This window comes from Lathamus discolor, chromosome Z (assembly GCF_037157495.1).
Source record: "Lathamus discolor isolate bLatDis1 chromosome Z, bLatDis1.hap1, whole genome shotgun sequence".
Lineage (NCBI taxonomy): Eukaryota > Metazoa > Chordata > Aves > Psittaciformes > Psittacidae > Lathamus > Lathamus discolor.
Window position 1 is genome coordinate 90,841,510 of NC_088909.1, and position 20,901 is coordinate 90,862,410.

The 20,901-nt window shown below is 36.7% G+C and overlaps 1 protein-coding gene across 2 annotated transcripts in view; it reads left to right on the forward strand.

The window, feature by feature from the left end:
- The window catches only part of LOC136004829 (3',5'-cyclic-AMP phosphodiesterase 4D), a 353,696-nt gene that overhangs the window by 185,176 nt on the left and 147,619 nt on the right, over nucleotides 1–20,901 (forward strand). Inside the window, exon 1 of one of the 2 annotated variants that reach the window (XM_065661715.1) lies at nucleotides 13,899–14,238. The exons of the other annotated variant lie outside the window; for it this stretch is intronic. Within the exon in view, the coding sequence (XP_065517787.1) occupies nucleotides 14,174–14,238 (65 nt within the window). The 5' untranslated portion in view covers nucleotides 13,899–14,173. Of the gene's footprint in view, nucleotides 1–13,898; nucleotides 14,239–20,901 lie in introns of those variants that run through there. 2 annotated transcript variants of the gene reach the window in all.

Sequence of the window (20,901 nt, forward strand, 5' to 3'; positions counted from 1 at the left end):
GACTCAAGTTATTAATTGGGTTTTAAATACTATGCATTGTAAGAGATAAAAGATCAAACAAATTTCATATCCAAACTAAAACTATACCAAAAACAGGACATGCAAAGGATGAAAGGATGACTGTGTTTTAGGAGAGGCCTTAGGGTTGTTTAGAAAAGTGATTTAACTAGTCTGATATTTAACCCCTTTTTTTTTCTTCATTATGATTTTGGTTGCTGATAAAGAGTTGAAGAGGACTTTGTGTCAGGGAAATAAATCATGTTTTTCTAAAGCTCCAATGCATTTTTTTTTTTAATTATTCTTTTCTGTAATGTTCTGTTACCCTCCATCTTGGTGTACTGAGCTGAAGGAGGGCTATTTTCAATCACATGCTCAGAAAACAAAAGGATTTGACTGAGCGATGAAGGCATTATTCTCAGGCCCACAAGCAGAGTTTTAGTGTTTTCATATATTAAGAAAGCCAACACATCCCCCGAGCCACCATAATCAATATCTTTCACAACAGAAATATCAAAATCCATAGATCCTACATTTGTTCCTCATCAGTTTAATATACTTTGTCCCTTGCACCGGATGTCATCGTAGAAACTGTGTGAGTCAAAACACACAAGTTCTGCAATCTAGAGTCATCTTTATAGAGGAATGTCAGACAAAACAGCAGCCATCTTGAATCATCCTTCAGCAGATCAAACAAAAGGCACCTAGCAATACCTTAAAAAGAAAAACCTAGGAATTAAAACTGTCATTTTACTGGACACTGTATTGAATAGCATATAAGGAAGAAGTTCTTTACTGTGACGGTGGTGAGGCACTGAATCAGACTGCTCAAAGAAGTGGTAAGTGCTCCATCCCTGGCAGAGTTCAAGGCCAGGTTGGACAGAGCCTTGGGATTCATGGTCTAGTGTGAGGTGTCCCTGCCCATTTGAGGGGGTTGGAACTGGGTGGTCTTAAGGTCCTTTCCAACCCAAACCATTCTATGATTCTATGATTCTTTGAATCCACAAAGTCACTGGTTTTATTCAATCTCATATTTCTCCCACTCTCTCACTGGCCACCTTCTATGTTATAGACGCTATTTCTCTGTTTTTGCTCTCCATGGATCTGCTATTTGTTCTGTTTCCAGCATCCCTTTTATTCTTCACAGGTACTGCTATTTTATTTTTTTTCCTCTATGTTTAATTAATGACAGAATTAGATTAAGAACACATTTCATTCTAATTCATATTAGTGTTATTGATTTAGATGAAAGGATTGTGTACACAAACTGCTCTGACATCCTTGTCCGTTTAGAAGCTAAGAGCAGACAATGTTTTGGTACAAATAGCTGCTGGCCCATATTTTGGAAATACATGGTTGTCCCTAACAATGTAAGGTTGTGAATGAGCATACGTGAAGGTACTCTGTGTGTTCCTGAGAGCTCAGCCTCCTCTCTGAGACTTCTGAGCCTCCAGTGGTGTGCAGTCTGGAATATGCATGTGTCCGGCATGGCACCCACAGATCTTACCGCTTCATTCACTAGGACTGCGCATGCAGGGGCTCCCCTATTAAAAGAAATACACATATCCTCAGATAATAGACAAGAATCATAGAATCCTTTATGAAGTACAAAACTGAGGAATGAAATAATGATTTTAGCAACTATGGCTTTTAAATGGGTTTAACTCATTTGAGTTAAAAGAGTTTGTTTCTAAGTAAGTTATTCTCTTTTTCTAGATAGTTGAACATTTATTAAAGATTAGAAAACTTGAGTCTTTATTGTGCTTAGTTAATATCTGAGAAAGAATATTGGCAGAATTAGTGGTGTTTTCATCTCCTTCTGTGTAAACCTTTTCAGAAGAAATATTTCTGCCCAGTGCGTTCTCCAAAATGATGACTTTTTGAACCATCTGGCCAAGGATCGTAAAGCAAGTAATCAGTAGAGGGCCTGAGTTGGAAGCCATTATACTAGAAGGAAAATAATGCAGACGCAACCATGTGTTCACTCTTCAGAGGACTTTCTTTTGGCAAGAAAGATAGCTAAGCTTCAAATTATCAAAAAATTATTAAATACATTTACACCCTAAGTACAATTAAAAATAAACATTGAAGAAGTCAGTTTTTCAACTGCCATCAGTGCAATATGTATTAGATTGAGAACTTTTTAGGCAAAACGTCCTAGTAGCTCATGCTTACCTTTGCAAGAATGGCATCCTAACCGAGAAATGTTTTACTTGCCAAGACCTTTTTTCAGTTGTAAAAGGCAAAAGTGAATCATTTATTTGTGTTTGTGTCCAAAATAACAGAACATGATGGAAACAAAAGGGCAAAGAAATCTTAGCCCATTTTTCCCTTCTTAAATGTCACCTTATCCGGGTGCTGATCAGCTGGACATGACTTCGCAGGACTGAATTTATTTACATATATACAAGTTGCTAAAACTGCGTAAATAAATTTCAACATTTTATAACTTCATATTCCAGAGACAGAAATGTGCCTCTTGCTGTGATTTGTAAAACTGCCAGTGTATTTTGAATGTTAGCTCAAGTTAGAAAGGTTATGAAATATGTGCCTGTGAGCATGGAACATTTTAAAGGATATTATTACAGCCAATATTTAGTGCCAGTAGTAGCCTTTAATGATGTTTGCAATATCAAATATAACACAGTTTTCTGAACTGTGTATGAATGTCAGAGAAAAAACTTCTCTATTGAAATATTTTTTATCTAAATATTTATGAATTTTTCCATAGGCGAATCAATTATTTTTCATGTAAACTTTCACATAGTCTTGGAGAAGTTTCTTTTTTTGTGGTACTTTCATGGGTAATTTAAGGTGGGAATTAGAATAAGAATTCTGAAGACTCTTTGCAGCCATTATGCTTTAGTTTTTAACCTTCCCTTGGACATGTAACAGAAACCAAACAAACCACCTTTCAAAGGTACGTGTGAAATGCTGACAGTAGAATTAAAAGGCTGACTCTAGTTTTTCTAGGTTTCATGCTAACACACTGAAATACAGCCCAGATGGTCTCTAGAGCAACCAGTAGTGAGCACATTGGTTATGTGTGCTACTTAAGTAATTTCAAATAGTAACTGCTGCAATTAAGACTTATCTTTACTGTAATTTTCTGTAAAATTACTAAATATACCTTTGCAATACAGCATACTATAAACCTCTATTGGCACAAGGTCATTATTTATAAAAAGCAAGTAAATTACTCCTTGCATAACTGTTTCTTAATTTCTTGAATAGTCTCAAATTTCAGGCATGTGCAAAACAGATTCAAGGTGTGGCACAGACATGCTCTTCCAAGAACTTCATGATTTCTGTCAGAAATATGATGCAATCGTAAACATGCAACTTCAGCTGTGTTTGGAGTCACCCTAAATGTAGACAATGAAACTCTGCATATACTGAAGTAGCAAAATCTCTGTGACCACAGCAAGACAAGGATTTTACTGAAGCTTATCCAAAATAGAAGTTTTTGTTCTCTAGCCGCTGTCAAACATGGCTGGTCTGTGGCCATCCTAGGAAGAGCATGTTTTGAGGAGTAGTTTAAAAAAGAAGGTTGAAGGTTTATGAAATTTGATGGGATCTTTTTACCTGCACACAAGGTCTGCATGGAAAGCACAAAATGCTTGAGAAAGAAGCAAAAATCCGTGACTGAAGCAGTCTTTTTTACCAGACTGAAGGCAGCTGTTTAACAAACTAATAGATACAGTGATACAGTGGAGATGAAAATGTCTTAGAGGAAAGAAAACTGAATTTAGGTAGAAAATACAAATTTCAGATAAAAAGGAGCCGTGTGTAGGAACATACAAATGGAGTTATGCTGTTGAAGTAGTGAGCCACAAAGACATAGCAGTCTTTTTGCCTAGGAAGTGGTAGTAATAGTCAAGTCTGGTGGGGAACAGGTAGTAAGGGTCTGATCATGTTTTAGGACTCTGGACAGAATAATTCTTGGAAATATTACCTGAGTGAAAGTAATGAAACTCAGTTATAGCAAATCTATATATATATTTATATATATGTATTTGGGCGACATTTGTCCAAAATGAAGGATCAAGGCTGGAAACATTTTAGGACAGCATGAATAAGTGAGAGTGCTATCAATGTCGCAAAAAGCCCTATACTATAATGCTTATTTAAAGCTCAGGTTTAACATTTTGCTTGTACAGGAATATCAGAAAATGGTATGAGAAGCCTGGCTAGGTAAAATGAGGCAAGAATTTGATACAGAAGGCTACAAAATGGCTCCTCAACATAAATCTGGTGTTTAAAACTATTTAAGAATAGATTTAAGATAGTGGATAAGAAGATGTCAAAGACAGAGGTCTATGGAATTAGCTTCAGAGATGATACAGGGTAAAATTGAGAGGAGAAACCAAGAGTTCAGTTGGGCAGCAGAGCTGAAATACAAGAAGAGAGGATGCTGAGTGTGAAAGAAGTCTTAGAGTCAGGGAGTAGCTTCTGGCTTCAAAATCAGTCAGAGCTCAAGGAGAATGAAAAAAAAAAAAATTTGGCCAGGATTTGAAGCATTGATTGATATAAGAGAAATTAATACTGAAAATCTGTGAAGTTTATATCCACCCAATTATAGCTCTTTAGAGGACAAGACTTATAATTGACATAACATTTTTAACTTTTCTGCTTTACAACTGAGACATCATTTATTTTACAGCAGGTAACAATCAGGGCCACATAGCCCTTCTTATAAGGAATGTGTAAATCTAACCTTTCTAAAAAGCTATTATGACAGAAAGCTTTCATGCTATTTGAAAAAGCATATTCCTCTAAAGGAAAATTTATTTAGAGGGAAAGCTACTATCAATGAGTTTTTTGATATGTAAAAGAGTAGAAAGTTTTGTATGTCTTCAAAGAAGTGACAATTTAATAATTAGGGTTTACTGTGTTTGAGAAAGTGGTATTTTAAAAAGATACCAAGCTGGAAGGCACCTGGTTATCTGTATGTTTTTAGAGGTACTCTTTCACACAAAAAGGAATGAGTTATGTCTAGGCCTCTTTATCAATTTCAACTGGTTTCCCTCATCAGTGGAAATTACCTGAAGTAGTATATCAGTAGTGGACTTGCAAACATGTCGATCACAGAAGGGAAATGAAAAGGTAGGACTTTCCATTCTAATTTTACTTTTTTTTTTTATTTGTTTAAATTATTTTTTATGAAATGTGGTGCTGTAAGAAAGAGAAGGATTTGATGCTTTTCCTCTTTTTCTAATTAAAGATTCTTTCTTCTGCATTTAACACAGCAGCAAACAACTAGAAGGAAGTTAGCTGGATTGAATTCAATGGTTAAAAATAGAGATAGCTTTGCTAATCAACTGCTAAAGGAGAGCATCAAGTAAAGAGAATAGATTGATTTGCTATATTAGAAGGCTGTCATTAGAGAATGTGAAAGGAAAACACTAGCTAAGTGTTAAGTAAAACTTTGCTGGTTTCAGAATTGCTGTCCGACATATAAATATGCTTCTTATTAAAAACCCACATAATTTGCTGAGCTATGACACACAAAGTATCTGTTTCACCCACAGAAGGGCAAATAGGAAAGATGCATGTTGTACACGTCCAGTGTTGCACTGCATTGGTAATACCGATGTGCTTGCATGCAATGTATGCAATTTATACATGCATAACAACACGAAGTTTCTGACTGTTGTTATATTTGGTGGTATTTAACAGTCACTGTAGCTGTCAGTTTCTTTGAGATTCATTCTGAAACATGCTTTTCTTATGTCTGGTATGTTGTCTGTCTAATAAGGTGTGTTGTCTATCTAATAAGGAGAAATTCAAGCTGATAAAAATGAAACAGAGTTCAGACAAAACTAATAAATTAGCCCTAAACTGGGGAATAATTCAGAATGAGTGAACATGAGAACACATTCTATCTCCCCTTCCAGATATCTGGGTATTCAGAAGTCAGTCTTACATAAGTTTTATTTGGTAGGCACAGCCGATACACTGTCTATTCCTTTGATCTCTTTACTTTTCTACTGTATGGGAAGGAAGGAGTGAGAGGTCAGAGGTGTAGTTTTTTTTAATCACTACATTAGTTGTGGACTGGAGAGGTGATGTCTTGACAGCGTTCATCTCTCATACCATCCAAGTATGATGTGAGGCTAAATATGAAAATGTTTTGAAATTTACATTTCTATAAAAGCAGTTCAGCTAGTACAAGAGAATGATGAGGGAAAAAATCATGTTATAGAAGCTTGTAGTTTTTAGTCTGGTACCACAAGAGATATCAAGTACATCTTGCATAGCCCATAATTTAGTTTTCTAATATGAAACAGGCAGGAAGACATAGTCCACAGAAAAACAGACAGACAGCTGTGAGGAGCAGTTTCTCTCTGTCTAAAAATAGATACCTGAATCATGGAAATAGACTACCCTAGCAAGTATCTACTAAAGTGGTCTATTGTAGAAGCCTAGCTGATCAGTTTAAATCAGCAACCAACCTTCCAACAGCTCAAACCTAGTGATACTCCTTTCGTAGTTTGCCCTGTTTAGCTCTCAGTGAATAATTCATGGCAAGCAATGTACTCTCAATTTAACCTTCATTTGTCCTCATAGAATGCTCTCTAGTAAGTTGCCACATTTTTATACACATAGCTTTTTTCTTTTAATTACAGTTTTGTGTTAAAAATGAAGCAAATTTCATACTTCTGAGTGCTCATATAAAATACTTGATTTTTCTTTCTTCTCCCTGTACCAGCTAGATGAAATTTATTGAGTTTTTCATACGTCAAAACCAAGTGGAAGGTAAAAAAGGAGAATTTTATACAAACACAAGTGGATTTTTTGAAACACAAATGCCCTGGAGATGTAGTTCCTCTTCATGAAAGGATTGGTAGCATAGTGAATAATCTAGATTTAATTTTACTTACTCATTTTTTTCTGAACAACTTAAAATTATGGATGATGTCACTCTACCAACCAAGAGTCTTATCTGTATCTGACTTATTAGGGTCATGGTGCTATACCTGTGGGTGCCAAGTTTCCAGTGAAGAACATGGCGATATCCACTCTCTGGTTTTGTAGGGAACTGTACCATTACAATGATGTAAATACACACTTTGGATTTGTTCTCAGACAGGCCTTCTGATAGTAAAGGTTGGTTGCTTCACTGCTTCCAAAAGACAAAAGCGTTACTGAAACATACTCATTTTAGAGTATGTATGGTTGGAGAATACAGTTTTGCTGTTAATGATAGATTTTTGTTCTATACAAGATAAGGTTCGGTGGAAAAAAAGTGCTTGAATATGTAAGATTAGCTAACACACGTAAAATTTCATTGTATGTGTAATTTTTTTCAGGTTGTATGTATAAGTTTTGTCATCTTGAAATGGTGGTATATTTTGTATTCTTTAACTATATATATAGTCTTGAAATGGTGGTATTCCTAAGTGTCTTCCAGACATCTCTTCTTAAAGAAATCTCCCACTTTTGTGTTTGAGTGATACTCAACAGAACTTGCCCATTCTTTTGAACAAATGAGTGATGAAAGTGTACATATCCTACAAAATATGATTGCATTTACTACTGTAGGCCTGACACTTCACAGTAACTTTGTCCAGGACCAGCCCTAATTATGAAATCTTTGTAGAAGAAATACAGTTCTCTTGCTTTTCCTAGCAGCCACTGCTTCATTAATAAAAGAGAAAAAATGCCAGTCTTCACCTTTTTTTTTAGCCAAAAATACTGATCTGCTGCATTTGGAAAACATAACTACTGCTTCATTCTGTACTGACTGAAGTTGAGCTGATAAACTGATGTTTATTTTTTAAGCAACTATTTAGCTACGAAATTGTAGTCTAAGTTTGTATGGAGCAAACAGCTGAAAAACAGAAGGCCTGATGAAAACATATATAGATTTTCTCTTTTGCACTATAGCAAGTGCTGTAATTATTACAGTATATCCATTTAGAGCTGACAAAAAGACCATGTTTTATAACACAAACCATATATTTATAGTTTTATATACATATACATGTACATATATATACACATATATATATACACACATATATATACATACATATATATTATATGAGACAGACATGGCTGAGTATCTGGAAGGACTTTTTATGTCTTACTTGCCAGCCCAATACACTACATAGCCTTAACTCAGCTCAAGTCCAAAGTCTTCCAGTGGGGTAGTATTCATTTTTAGGCTATTCACTGTTATCCAGTATTAGTCCAACATTATCAGGTACCTTTTATTCCATTCTCCTACTCACAAAAATTGCTCCTTTATTTTTATTTTTGAATCTCTAGCAATGAAGCTTTACACAGGTATTAGACCTATTGTGATAAAGCTTTATTTCTGCAACTAAGTTTATGTGGACCAGCAATTGTCAGTTAGTACCGAATTTGCTAACCTCTAATTGCATAACTGAACAAATCAAGGGAAAATTGGTCCAGAATAAAGGCAGAAGGACATGTTTGAAGCCCAGCATTTATCCAGAACCTGGCTTTGCTATGTGAGGGACCGGGACACTGTAAGACCACTCTCCGATACATGCCTTGTTTGCTTGTCATGGTACAGTTTGCGCAGCAGCACCTGACATTTTCAAAGGGGTAGTGAGACTGAGTATCATCAGACAAAGCATGGCAAATTAGGGTTTCCTCACATAAGGCCCTCTTTGCCATGCTACCTATGAGCAGTTTTTCATGCTTGAGACTGCGTAAAGCCTCTGTAGAACACACTAACTTTATTTACACTGTAATCACTGAGCAAATAAACCATATTTATTCATAAGTCAGGTAGCTTGATCCAGGCAGCTAAATGTAGATGAATATAGAAAGGAAACAGTAATGGAATATGTTGTATTTCTTCTGTGCCGTTTGGTTTGCCTTTTTCCATTCTCGATAATTCTAGGCTATAATTGTTACTACATTTTTTTCAGTTATTTCACTTAATGTAGTTATGTGTACCTTTTTCCTCTTCGATAAAGTCACTCCTGGCAAAAGGGAATATGCTGTTACCTAGAAATAAACATCAGAGTTTAACTTCCTGGCATTCCCCCAACACTCTACAAAATATTTTAAAAATATTTCCTACTGTGTGCAGTGGCAAAATCGTCTGCTGGGTCAAAAATTTCCTTCTCTAATTCACTGTCATAATGCTTGTTACTGAAAGATGTCTCTGCTGAACCTACACCTGCATTAACTAGTTCTTAAACCCATGCAGGTGAGATAAGAACATTGCGTTAATCCTTTCTGTCCTTCAGTCTTGTTGTGCAGTACAGGATGTAAGAGGATAAACTAGTGCTGTGGCTGAACTAGGATGAACTGAGCAACTCACAGTTTAGCAAAACAAAATGGTATGGTGTTTAGCTCTGGGAAAGTGTTTCCTGTTGTGGAGTATGTGCTCCTACAGATTAGAAAGGTTGGGTTTGCATCTCAGTGGATATTCTTTGCATATGGAAAACTATATTTCATATAAACATGTCAACTAGCAAGCATATATGAAGACAAAAATACAGTGTGCACAAGACGACATGCAATAGTAGGTAAATAATGCCAGGGATAATCCTGAGTGAATGAGCCCAACTCCAAGTTTTTAGCGATACTTTAATAATCTGATCTGGAATAAATTAATGATGAAACTAAGACTGCATATGAAGAAGCAGCAGCCTCTTGTATACCTTTCATTTGCTACTGTGCATTCCAAGCAACATACTTAAGAGCCCAGTCATTCTTTACATGTTAAGGCTTGATGTTAGGCTTCCAGGATTCTGTTTCTCTTCATACATTGCCCGTGTCCCTATGTGTCCTAAAGCAATGCATATTTGCTAGAAATTCCTGAATTGTTCACCCCAGTAAACAAGAAAAGCTGTAGCAGCTGTTGCAGGTTTAACTTTCAGTGTTAAACTCAATTCTTACCAGACTACAGGGACTTTTCACTTTGTCTTAAAAAGGAAGATGGTGAATCTATTTCTTCAGCTTGCATACAGCAACAGCAACAATAACCTGGCATCCATTGCCCTTTGATGTCCAGGGGCTTTTCAAGCAGCATGATCGGTATTATTCCTGTTTTACTAACAAGGATGCCAAAACTCAGAATGCTTAAGCAAATTTTCCATACTTCAAGACAAAGATGTTCCCAAGAATGGAACAGAACAAACAGTTCTGTGCCTCTTTCCCTAAGCCATACATTTACTTTATTTTAATTTTCAATTTTGTGCAATGTGACACTTATTTAATTCAATTAGTTACTAATTTGAAGGTGAGTAACTAACATCCTTAATGTGGGTTGAATCCTGCACACATTTTGATATTTGTGTTTTAATTACTTCGATATCTTTTCTTCATTAGACAGCTTAACTATACAGCCAAAACCTCAGTTGATGCATATATGCAGATAAAAAATATTGTTGTGTTTCTTGCTGCTTTTTATTATTAGGGTATTTAGCATTACTGAATGGCTTAATCTTTTAGTATTTTCATTAATTTAAAACATTTTCTTCTTCATTTTTATTATGCAGTCAACACTTGTCTTAACTATGATGGCAGACCAATAAAAGCTGTGTTTGAGAGTCTTTATTCCTACAGCCCTAAAAAAAAAGATTCCAAAAAGGAAAAGAAATACCATTTTTATTAAGTTACAGAATGACGTGTGAAAATCAGATGCCACAAAAGTCTGTTGCACATCTCAAATAAATGTATTCAGGTATTATCTATATTGTATGTGTATCTGTAAAGCCATGCACATCTTTTTACAGGTAGTGTACAACAATGAATATGCTATCTTTTTTGGTAGGACTTTAGATATATATCTGTACATAATTTGCATCTTTTCATTTTGGATTTAATAACATAAAATGCAGTAGCTATCACTCATAAAATATTTTTCTGGGAAAAAAGAATGTTTCCAATTAACAGATATACATTTTCATCTTCTGATATGTAAATTACCTCTTATAATGATGTTGGATCTGATACTGTGATTTATTCTGTCTTTGAGAAGTTTCATTTACTTCTCTTGCTGATGGCTTCTTAAGGGCTATTTAAACAATTGATTGATATCATAATTTTCCATTGCTATCAGTGTGGAATTATCACTTCACTCTTTATTCTCTTTATTTCTCTTAATTTCTCTCTCATTTAATTCCTCAAGTTATGAGAAATTGAGAGTTTATATTCTTTGACTCTATACCAAGACCTGGGGCCTAAAATAAATACTGCGTCATCTTCCATGAGCACAGTGGACTGGTATGCTCTTATCTTTATTTAAATCTTAGATAAAACTGCCGTTGATACTAATGGTAGCACGACAGGTTTTCATATGAATTAAAAACTACTGCTAACTGCCAAAGTTCATCTAATGCTTTCCCCAGAAACTTTTCTAGAAAAGGTTTGTCCTTCCCATACTATCAAATCCCTGGATTCCCTGCAAAAAAAAAATTCCCACTAGTAGAGCTGAAAAATCACTGACAAATGGCTTTTGCTTTGCACGCGGCTTGCAAGATACCAATCCAGATGAAAAATTAAGGGGTGTTTTGATTGCTTATTGTTGCTCCTTTTTATGCCTCATTTTCTGAAACTGTCCTTCCTTTTTTTAGCTTCACCAAAGTAAAATTTTGAATTTCACATAAAACTAACATTCCTTGGACAACTGTATGCTCTCTCTCCCTCCTTTTTGGAGGAAGCCGGTGTTTCTAAGGTTGCTACCTGAGGGCTGACTCTGATCTGACTGCTTGGAATATGGCTACAATACCGCAGTCGTCTTGTAGCTAATTAATACGTATTTCATAATAGCACCTGAAGTTGGCAGGCACTTGGAGGGCAGGGTTTTATTTCTAAGGAGCTGATAAAGAAGACCAAAAAGGAAACCATTTTTAGCAATAAGTGTTAGTATCTACCCCTGTTCGTGATCTGCATCTACAGCAGACATTTTTTCTGAATCTGCCTTGAAAGACATCACCTTAATTACATAAGAACCTGTAATACAATGTATTTATATTAAATGCTAATATTTATTATATAGAATACCATGTATTTCTAGTTATATTGCTGTTAACTACAAGTAAGAGGCAGCATCTGGACTGATACGTTTTTGAGAACAAACTGTTCTCGGGATTGAGATATTTACTGTGCCATACAGTAAATGTCTCAATCCTGAGATATTTACTGTCTGGCACAGCAGAAGTAGTACTTGAACATTCCAGTCCACCATGTTATTGTGAAACCACTTAATCAGAAGCTTTATTTTCTTTCACTTACTGTTCCTTCATTGATATGGGAATAATGTTCATATTTATGCATAAGTAATGCAGCAAATTTAAAGAAAAACCTTTAAAATGGCCAGCTATTCTGTAATAGACCAGCACCTCTATTTCGTATGATTTGGTTTTTTTTTACATAACCTATTCCATCTGTTTAAGGAATAAAAAAGTTTCACAACATGGTGCCTGATTTATGTCTACTTCTACAGACGTGTGACCTGCACAGGGACAGATCCAACTGTTACTAGAGGTCCCATGACTGTATGACCCTTTGTGCTAAATTTACCACAGATGCTTTTTCCACTCTTGGAGGTTAACTTCTATGGTTCCACAGGACTCTTACAAAAGGTCCTGCATTAACCACTAGGTGATATTTGAAGATAGGTGCCAGGAAACACAAAGAACAGAATACTTAGCAAGAAACCTTATTAACATTCCTGTGGAACACTTTATATTCAGATGGCAGACACAAGCCTCCAGGGTAGTTAGGATATTTCCTGTTGATACGCAATGTAGTTGGTAATGCATTTTATTGTACAGTTATAAAGTGCAAAGGTTTAGAGAGCTTTACACACTTTATGCTCATTCTTATTTGTTTTTGTTGTTTTTTGGGTTTTTTTTATATTTTAACACATAGCCTATTTATCATGTTTTCCTTCTATTTGTCAAGTCTATATAAATTTTATAAATACAATTTTTGTACTTGCTTTCATTATAAACCTAGCTGCACTACCATCAAAAGAAATATACTGCAACACTTGTAAAGACTGTACAAAGGAATGGCTATTATGCATGTAACCACTTGTTGAGCAATAACTTTGCTCTTTCAATTTAAATACAATTCTAACACAGTTCATAGAAAATTCAAAATGTATAATTTAAATGGTATATTCACTATCCATTTCTCTGCAGTTTTTTCTCTTCTACTGCTGTAATTGCCAAATATGCTTACATTAATATTTCCTAAGAGAAATAAACTCTCAAAGCTTTTATAAGTTTTTTGATTAAAAAAAAGGTTTTTTTGCTAGAAATTATAAATGCTAGTTTGCTTGTAATGTATAAACTATTAACGTATTTATTGTAACAGGAAAAGATCTTTTTCTGAAGTACAGAGGACGTCATGTTAGAGTACTTTAGCTGAGGTATTTTGTCCTTCAGTGATTTATAACAATAGCTGTCTGTATGTGTTCAACAGTCAACAAGGAATTTTATTTTTACTTAACTTCCCCACAGTATTTTGAACGTCTTTCAGACAGGGAATTTGTTGTGTTTTGTGAAGTTAGATAATAGCACTTATTCACAGTATTTAGGCAGGGACCAAGAGGAAAAAGAAAAAAAAAAAAAGAAGAATTACGTTTCTAGGTAAGGCTTTTAATTAACTTGGAATGAAAGATCCTTTCTTTACTCCACAGAGACTAATTTATCTAGTGTGTCTCTTAAGTGGAAATTCCCTGCAAACTCACTAAGTTACTGTAACTTACATTCATCCTTTCGTTTATTACCCATCAGTATTGTTCTTTTGTTTAAAAAAAGAAGAAAAAAAAAAGGGGGAAAAAAAAAAAAGAAGGGGAGCTTGACCTTTAAACCTGTTGTTATCACACAGCAAGAAAGAGATAGAGACTCTTTTCAGCTGCCTTCACTCCCATGTGACCTGCAGGGAGAATAGATTCAAAATAGACTAGTTCCTCCCAGGGCAATAGAAGACAGAGGAGAAAAGCACTGTCATTTCCGAACAGCACAGAGCTAGAGTAAAGTCAGCGTGAAAAAGGAAGGAGTTGCAGTGTGTTGGAATCCTTCCTCCACAGCCTGGATTATTACAGGAGACGGACTTCAAGGGGTTTAAAAAGCAGAGGATTTTAAAATTTTGTTCAAAATGGAGTACTTTAAGAAAGAGCTTTGTCAGGACAACTGATGTTTGACTTCTAGAACTACTGAAGGAATTTTTCAAAATGAGCATTGTTATGAAGCCAAGATCCCGATCTACCAGCTCCTTAAGGACTGCCGACACAATGTGGTAATGTGTTTGGTTTGTTTCTTTCAAACTCCCCTTCCTATTATGACACACAGGCATGTCCCAAGAAAGTCACAGGGTTTAATTTTGACTTAGATTTTGCATGGCTATTACAGATGTTCAGCTGCTGAGTTTCACAACTAATAGTAAGGAAAAAAAAAAAAAGATCAGCTTTTCCTTGTGCAACACTTTGCATAGCATTCTTTAAATGAGAACTCATTACATACTTTTTTTTTTTTTTAACCCATTACACACATTTTCCCATTCACCAGTCAGGTTCAGTCCTTGCACTTAAAGGTACCTTCAGTAGATTTATTTCAGGAACAAAGTTGTAATATAAAGCTTCTAGTTCTGGAGGCTGGAGGGTGAAATGAAGCTATAGTTTGTGTGAGCTATTTTGGGATACTTACATGTGGTTTTGCAGCATAAGTAGACTGACTGTTAGAAATAAGTGTCCTGGGAGGAGACAGACTTCATAGTAGCATGTGTAAGACTGTGCTGTGCAACGTTTCATGCATTCCCCCTCCTCTCAGAGGCTCAGAGGAATAGAAGCAGTCTGTATTAGTAACTTGTGTGTATGATTTTCTTGCAGATTTTTTTCAGTTAGCAGTCAGCAAAGTTTTGTCTTTAATTATTTTTTCTTGTGAGAACTTTATGCTTTATATAGCTTAAAAGGCACCAACATGACAGGTTTCTATTAGGTATTCAAAATAAATTCCCTCTTTTCGTGTCTCCCACATTTTTTTCCTCTGTGTTTGCAATAAAACCACCATCATTTTAATAAACACATAATAGACTAATTGTTCAGGGCTGTATTTAACTGGTATAAAAAGATGTATTTTAAAATATAGCCTTTGCGTAGAAATGAATGGCTGTTGTGTTACTGTGTCATAGACTAGTAACTAAGGACGCTCCTTTGTGAGGAAATACATCAAGATAATTGAATATTTGCCTATTAAAAAGTTCATGTTTCAAATAGTCCTGGTTCTGAATTAAAGCCCTGTCAGTACTAGCATTAAAGCTGTTGTCAATTTTTTCCAGTTACCTTTACTAACACCATTTTGTAGTATAAGAAAATGACTCAAGCTAAAGAGTAGTCCTAGTTGGTCTCAGAAACCGCTGAGTAATAAAACTTTTGCTGAAATAACTGCAGTAAGTAGCAGCTCTATATGTTTTTAAAAATATAATAAAGTAATACCATGTCAGTGTAATATGTATTGCTAAAGTGTTACAATCTGCAGGGTGTCTCCGAGATAGTGAGCTAAAATATACATACCTTAATAACTACGTATAAGTGTGCAAATAATTCAGTATCTATCTATTTCTTTTTATTACTGCTTGCACTGATACTTGCAAGGAAAAACAAATAATTTCAAAGAAAAAAAACTCCTCAAAGACTGTATGTGCATGCTGATCTGACTACCAAGTATTCTGGTTAAAATACCTGCCTGCCTCCCTTTCGTTGCTGGTGCATTTAGTTATAATGTTGATCTGATAGGTGAAAATGCCTGTTCTGCTAATCATGGGAATCCTCTAATCCTGCTAATTGGGAATCCTCTGCCACCCTGACTGACATTTGCAGACACTACCTGAGGCTGGAGGTGGCTCGTGGGGAGATCCTTGGAGGCTGACTAGACTAGGTACATGGCGGGTAGCAAAGCCAGGCAAGCCCTTCGCCAGCCAGGCACCAGAGGAAACTGGAGTGCAGAGGGAGGAGAGAAAGGGAGGGAGCCGCTGGCTGTCCTGTATGAGCTCAGCTTCCGCTGCCTCGGGAGAGGTGGAAGCTCACGCCAGCCCATCCTACTGACGCTGCCGAATGGAGCAACCCTTTACGCTGTGGCTTAGGAGGACTGGTTTCCAAGTCTGGAATGATTTTGATTGGTGTTCTTAACCAGCAGACTTAGGACTCTGTGTGTTTGTCCCCATAGGTCAGTGCTGCTCAGTGCAGTTCTGTGGGAAAGGATAGCAACACTGCAGTCTCACTGCAGTATTAAACAGCCCCAAAATGTGTAGGAACATGATGAAGTCAAGAGCACTGATGAATGTTAAGGATGTTCAGGGAGAGATAGTGCTTGTAATTCTCCTTTCTTTATCTGTTAACCCAGGTATCTTGCTGTGTTTTGGAGGAGTAGGAGTAACTGGGAGGAAGGAGAAGATGGGAGAATGTGAGAAAATTCTCAGGAATTTTCTCTCACAAAGCTTGTGAGAGAGCACAGGGTACTCTCTTGAGTGACTCAAGAGTAACTGTCCCTTACTTGAGTGACAGGGTTGTACTGAAGTGTGGATATAATTCATACAATTCTTCCAAGAGTTGGAGAGAAAAGGTCCCAGGATGTCCTTGCAGTTTAGTTTCCCGTGGGAACAAAGTTCCCATGAAGAAAAGAAACCAGGCTCCCAACACATGGAGACCTCTGAGAGGATGGGAGAGACTTAAGGCAGAGAAACCTCTGCTCTCATTTCCCCGAAGTCACACTCACCCTCTGTCTAAAAGGTGCAGTAACTTCAGGGTACGTGGTGTAAGCACAATACTCTTTTCAATACCAGTATTATAAAGCGTCCAAAAGGTATCACCTGCTGGTAGTGTGCAGGAATGCACCAGCTGGCTTTGAGGAGGTGCGGGTGAGCCCACACTGTGCTGATGCTTCCCCTTGCAAAATTGGCTCAGTAAGGTCTGGCTTCTCCTGCTTAGCATAACAATAGGTAGGGCCTGTAGGCAAACCTCTTTCTGATGCACTTTGCAATATTTTTCCTGATGGTTAATAGTGACTGAAGTAAAAGCAGATGGTTGGTATTTGTGCAAAATAAAAGGGTGACTTATTTAAGGATTACTGCCTGTTACATTAATGTTGCTCATTTCTGCCACTCATTCCTATGCATTCCTTAAATTCAGAATGTGATTGTGAAGTGTGATTGTGAACGAGAACATTTCTGGGGAATAGTCTGGAAGGGATAAATGATGGTACAGAATTTTCAGTGAAGACAATTGATTTGTCTTGTTATTCCTGAGAAGAAATAACCAGGTAGTAACAAGGTAGTAACAAGGAAACCTACTGTAAGGTGAAACCTATGCCTTTAAATGAGAATATGACTCCAGGTTCTTGACTGTTTGTCACTGGACAGTAGAGCAGCAGTGTTCCACAGAACGTGTTGTATTTCTATTGTGTTGGTTTGGTTTTGTTTGTTTCATTTTGGATTTTTTTTTTCCTTTTGTAATGAAAGGTAAATTTTAACTTACAAGAAAAAAAAAAAAAACAACAACAAATGTGTTTTGGAGGAAGTTTAGGTGGAGAATTGTTGGCAAGTCAAGCCATCAGCCAGGGTTGTTGGGCAGCAGCTTACTGGCTGGAAAAGGAGTAGCTGATCAGATTTTAGAACTTTGTTTTTTCGTGATACAGATAATTAGCCCAAAGAACTAATAAGCCTCAGAACCATAGTCAGCTTTTTGCCACAGTCCCTTCTGCGTGGCATGTCTAGAGTTGATAGTTATCTGTTTACTTTGTGGGTTGGTCTTCTTATGTCTTTATCTATATTTTGTAACAGATGCCAATTCAGGCTTTCCTGTTTTTTGGAACTTAGGGTTGGCTGATCTGCAAAGGGCACATCCCAGCCTCCCCAGTGCCCCTAGGAGCAGAGGCCTTCAATGATTCAGATTATGGTATTCTATAGACCAACGCACCTGTTCTTATTTAACTCCAGCAGTGGGTAATATTACTTGTCTGGGATATCATGAAGTTAAGTAGATTGGAAATTGCTGAAGGATGTTGTAAAGTATGACTTTCTCAGTATGTAACACATTGATAGGTAAGGGGAACAAAACTGATGTATTTGATTAACTTTCCATGACTGTTCCCTTAATATGTAGATCAAAATAGGGCTGATAAATGAAGCATTTATTGAATGGAGAGAAGAAAATGTTTGTGGCTTAACATCAGTAGATAGTGTTGTTCTGGGGCAGAAAAGGTAGGACAGAAGAATGAGATGAGATCCAGCTGTGCTACCCTGACATAACTGCACTGATTTCCTGACTTAACAGTACCACAAAGTAGAAGCCTGCCATAAGGGTGACCTAATCTTTTGGTACCCACATCTGCAGGGAGGTAGCTGTGGCTACTTCACACTGCCATCCCAAAACAGTTCCTTCGTTAATCGCTTGGTGCTAGCAAGCATATTGCCAGTGTAAAGATGATAAATATATATAATAAATGCTATTGAATGAGTCATATACCTATCAGTTAATGGCATCACAGCTATATTTGAAGTAAACGCTGACTTTCAGACTGGGAATCCCAGTGCAGGGTAGATCATGAACAAAACCAACTTATTCTTTGAAGGAATCTTTATCTACAGGGCAGAGAACAGCATGTAAATATTACTGTGAATAGTATTAACAGCATGCGTACCACTTTTTATTCCTGTACTGCATGAATCTTTCTTCCTCTCCAGCATTATTATTGTCTGTGGGAGGCAAGTGGCTGTTGTCAGTGCTGGCAGTATTACCTGTCCCCTGTTGCTGTAGCTTATGAAACTATTCTTGAACAAAAGAGGGTTGGATCCTCACATAATTTTCAGTTACACTTTTAGTAGTTGAAGATTCTGAATATAGTCCATTGGAAAAATTCAGTGAAAGCTGCACAGTGTACAGACTCGTGAAGACACTGAAGTACCAAACATCAGATGCATAATTGGGAGGGGGGGGTGGTGGTTCTGAGTGCTGAACAAAGCCTGCAAGCTAGATATGACCTTTCTTCCATGAAGTCTGACTTTGATGAAATTCATATGTGACTTCTTTTAGAAAAAGAGGCTTTCATAAGTGGTGTGTGCCTTAAATCATGATGACAATAGAAATTCAAGGTGGTATGAACGCTTTTATTTACTCTGCCAGAGTTAGTGATACTGATAAAGCCTGTATAGTCAACATTACACTACTTAGCAGAGTGTGATATGTTAAACAGTGTTCTTTTTAAAAAATGAAATGGGAACAAATGTTCTTTTGTCTAGTGAATTAAGGGTAGAGTTCGAGGTGATCAAGTGTTGTATTTTCTAACAATATAAGACATGTCCTACTGGCCCTGACCAATGGCCCGCTTAACCTAGTATTCTGTCTTCATCTGCAACAACAGGAAAAAATGAAAGCCTGTCTAATTTCTGCAGTCCATTTCCATCATATTGACCAGCATCTACTAGTGTCACAGTGTTTCATGGTTCAGCTTTACTTGTACCTTTCAAAGTCTATCTAAGGACCTGTTGCCTATGATTTGTCTAGTCTGTTGTTTTAATTTGATGATTCCGTCTTCCCCCACAGCGTTCTGAGAACTGTTTTACATAGGAAAGCACTTTTTTCACGTATGTACTGCTGGTTTCAACAAGTGTCTTTTAGTTCTGTCATTGTGGGGTTTGCTGAAAGATTCTGCATTCACTTTTTCCACAAGCTTCATGATTTTGTAAAGCTTGGTCATAACCTCCTCAGGCTTTTCCTATAGCAACTGAAAATTTTTAGCCTCCTTAGATTTTCCTAAATAGGCTTCTGCCCCGTCCCTTGATAGTTTTACCTACTGTTCATTGGATTTGCTCAAACACTACTGTGTTCTTGCAATATATAGACCAAACAGTGTCCATTACTCAAAACATGGACACACCAAGATTTTTATACAGTATTAAAATTACACTTGCTTTCTTTCTCAGCACCTTTCTTGGTGATGCCCAGTATGCTATTTTTTTTTTTTTTACTTCCATTTCAAGTTGAGTCAGCAATTTTAAGAGAATTTTTACTATTTTTTCTGGCCAAAACAGTCTTTTGGCATGGTGTCATCTCTGCAATTTTTTTTAGAGAGTATTAATCAGACTTGCGAGCATTAAATACAATTACTTTAACATGAGTGTGATAGGAACTGCTGTCTTAAAATAATCAATGTTTCCTTAAATAAGCAAAAAAATTGCAAACCATGCCAAACAGAACAAATGGCAAACTTTGACTCAGGCAAAAGGCACTTCCTCAGAGACATTCTTTTTCAAGCTATATTCAGAAAAACATATATTGTTCCCCCTCCTCCACCACATGCAAGCACACACTGTATTTCACTGCCCCTCACTTTAGTGTTCAAACAGTCTGCTCCAAATTTTCCTGAGGATATAATCTTGTCTTTAAAGCACAGTTAGTTCTCACACCTCCCTTTGCAAATCTGTAGATTAGCTGGTTATGGACAAAGTTCCATTTGAATGTAACTGGACATTGAGGGCAGTGGAGACAAGGCACTTCAGTGTCTATCCCAAGCATAACATAAGCAAAGACTGGCAGCAAGCTTCATGGGGAGCTCAGCCTAAAGGACTAAAAGCGCATTTACAGCTTATTCAACTGAGGATAGGAGGTAACCCAAATCTGGATCACTGTTGAAATGCCTTGATCAAAATCCTCTCCCTTTTATTCCCTTCCCTTATCTTGGCTGAAATGTTCCTTTATTTTTTTATTTTTTTTTTCCAAGATGAGAGGCACCATTCTTCTGACACGATTTCCTGAGAGGCAAAATTACAGTGTAAGGCACAACAGACAGAATTCAGCTCACCTAAGGATAGGTGTCTGCCATGCTTTAGGTAGTAACCTCTGGCTCTCAGTAGAGAGAATTACTTTCTTTCTGGGTATGACTTACATCTCATACTTGAGATGGCTGT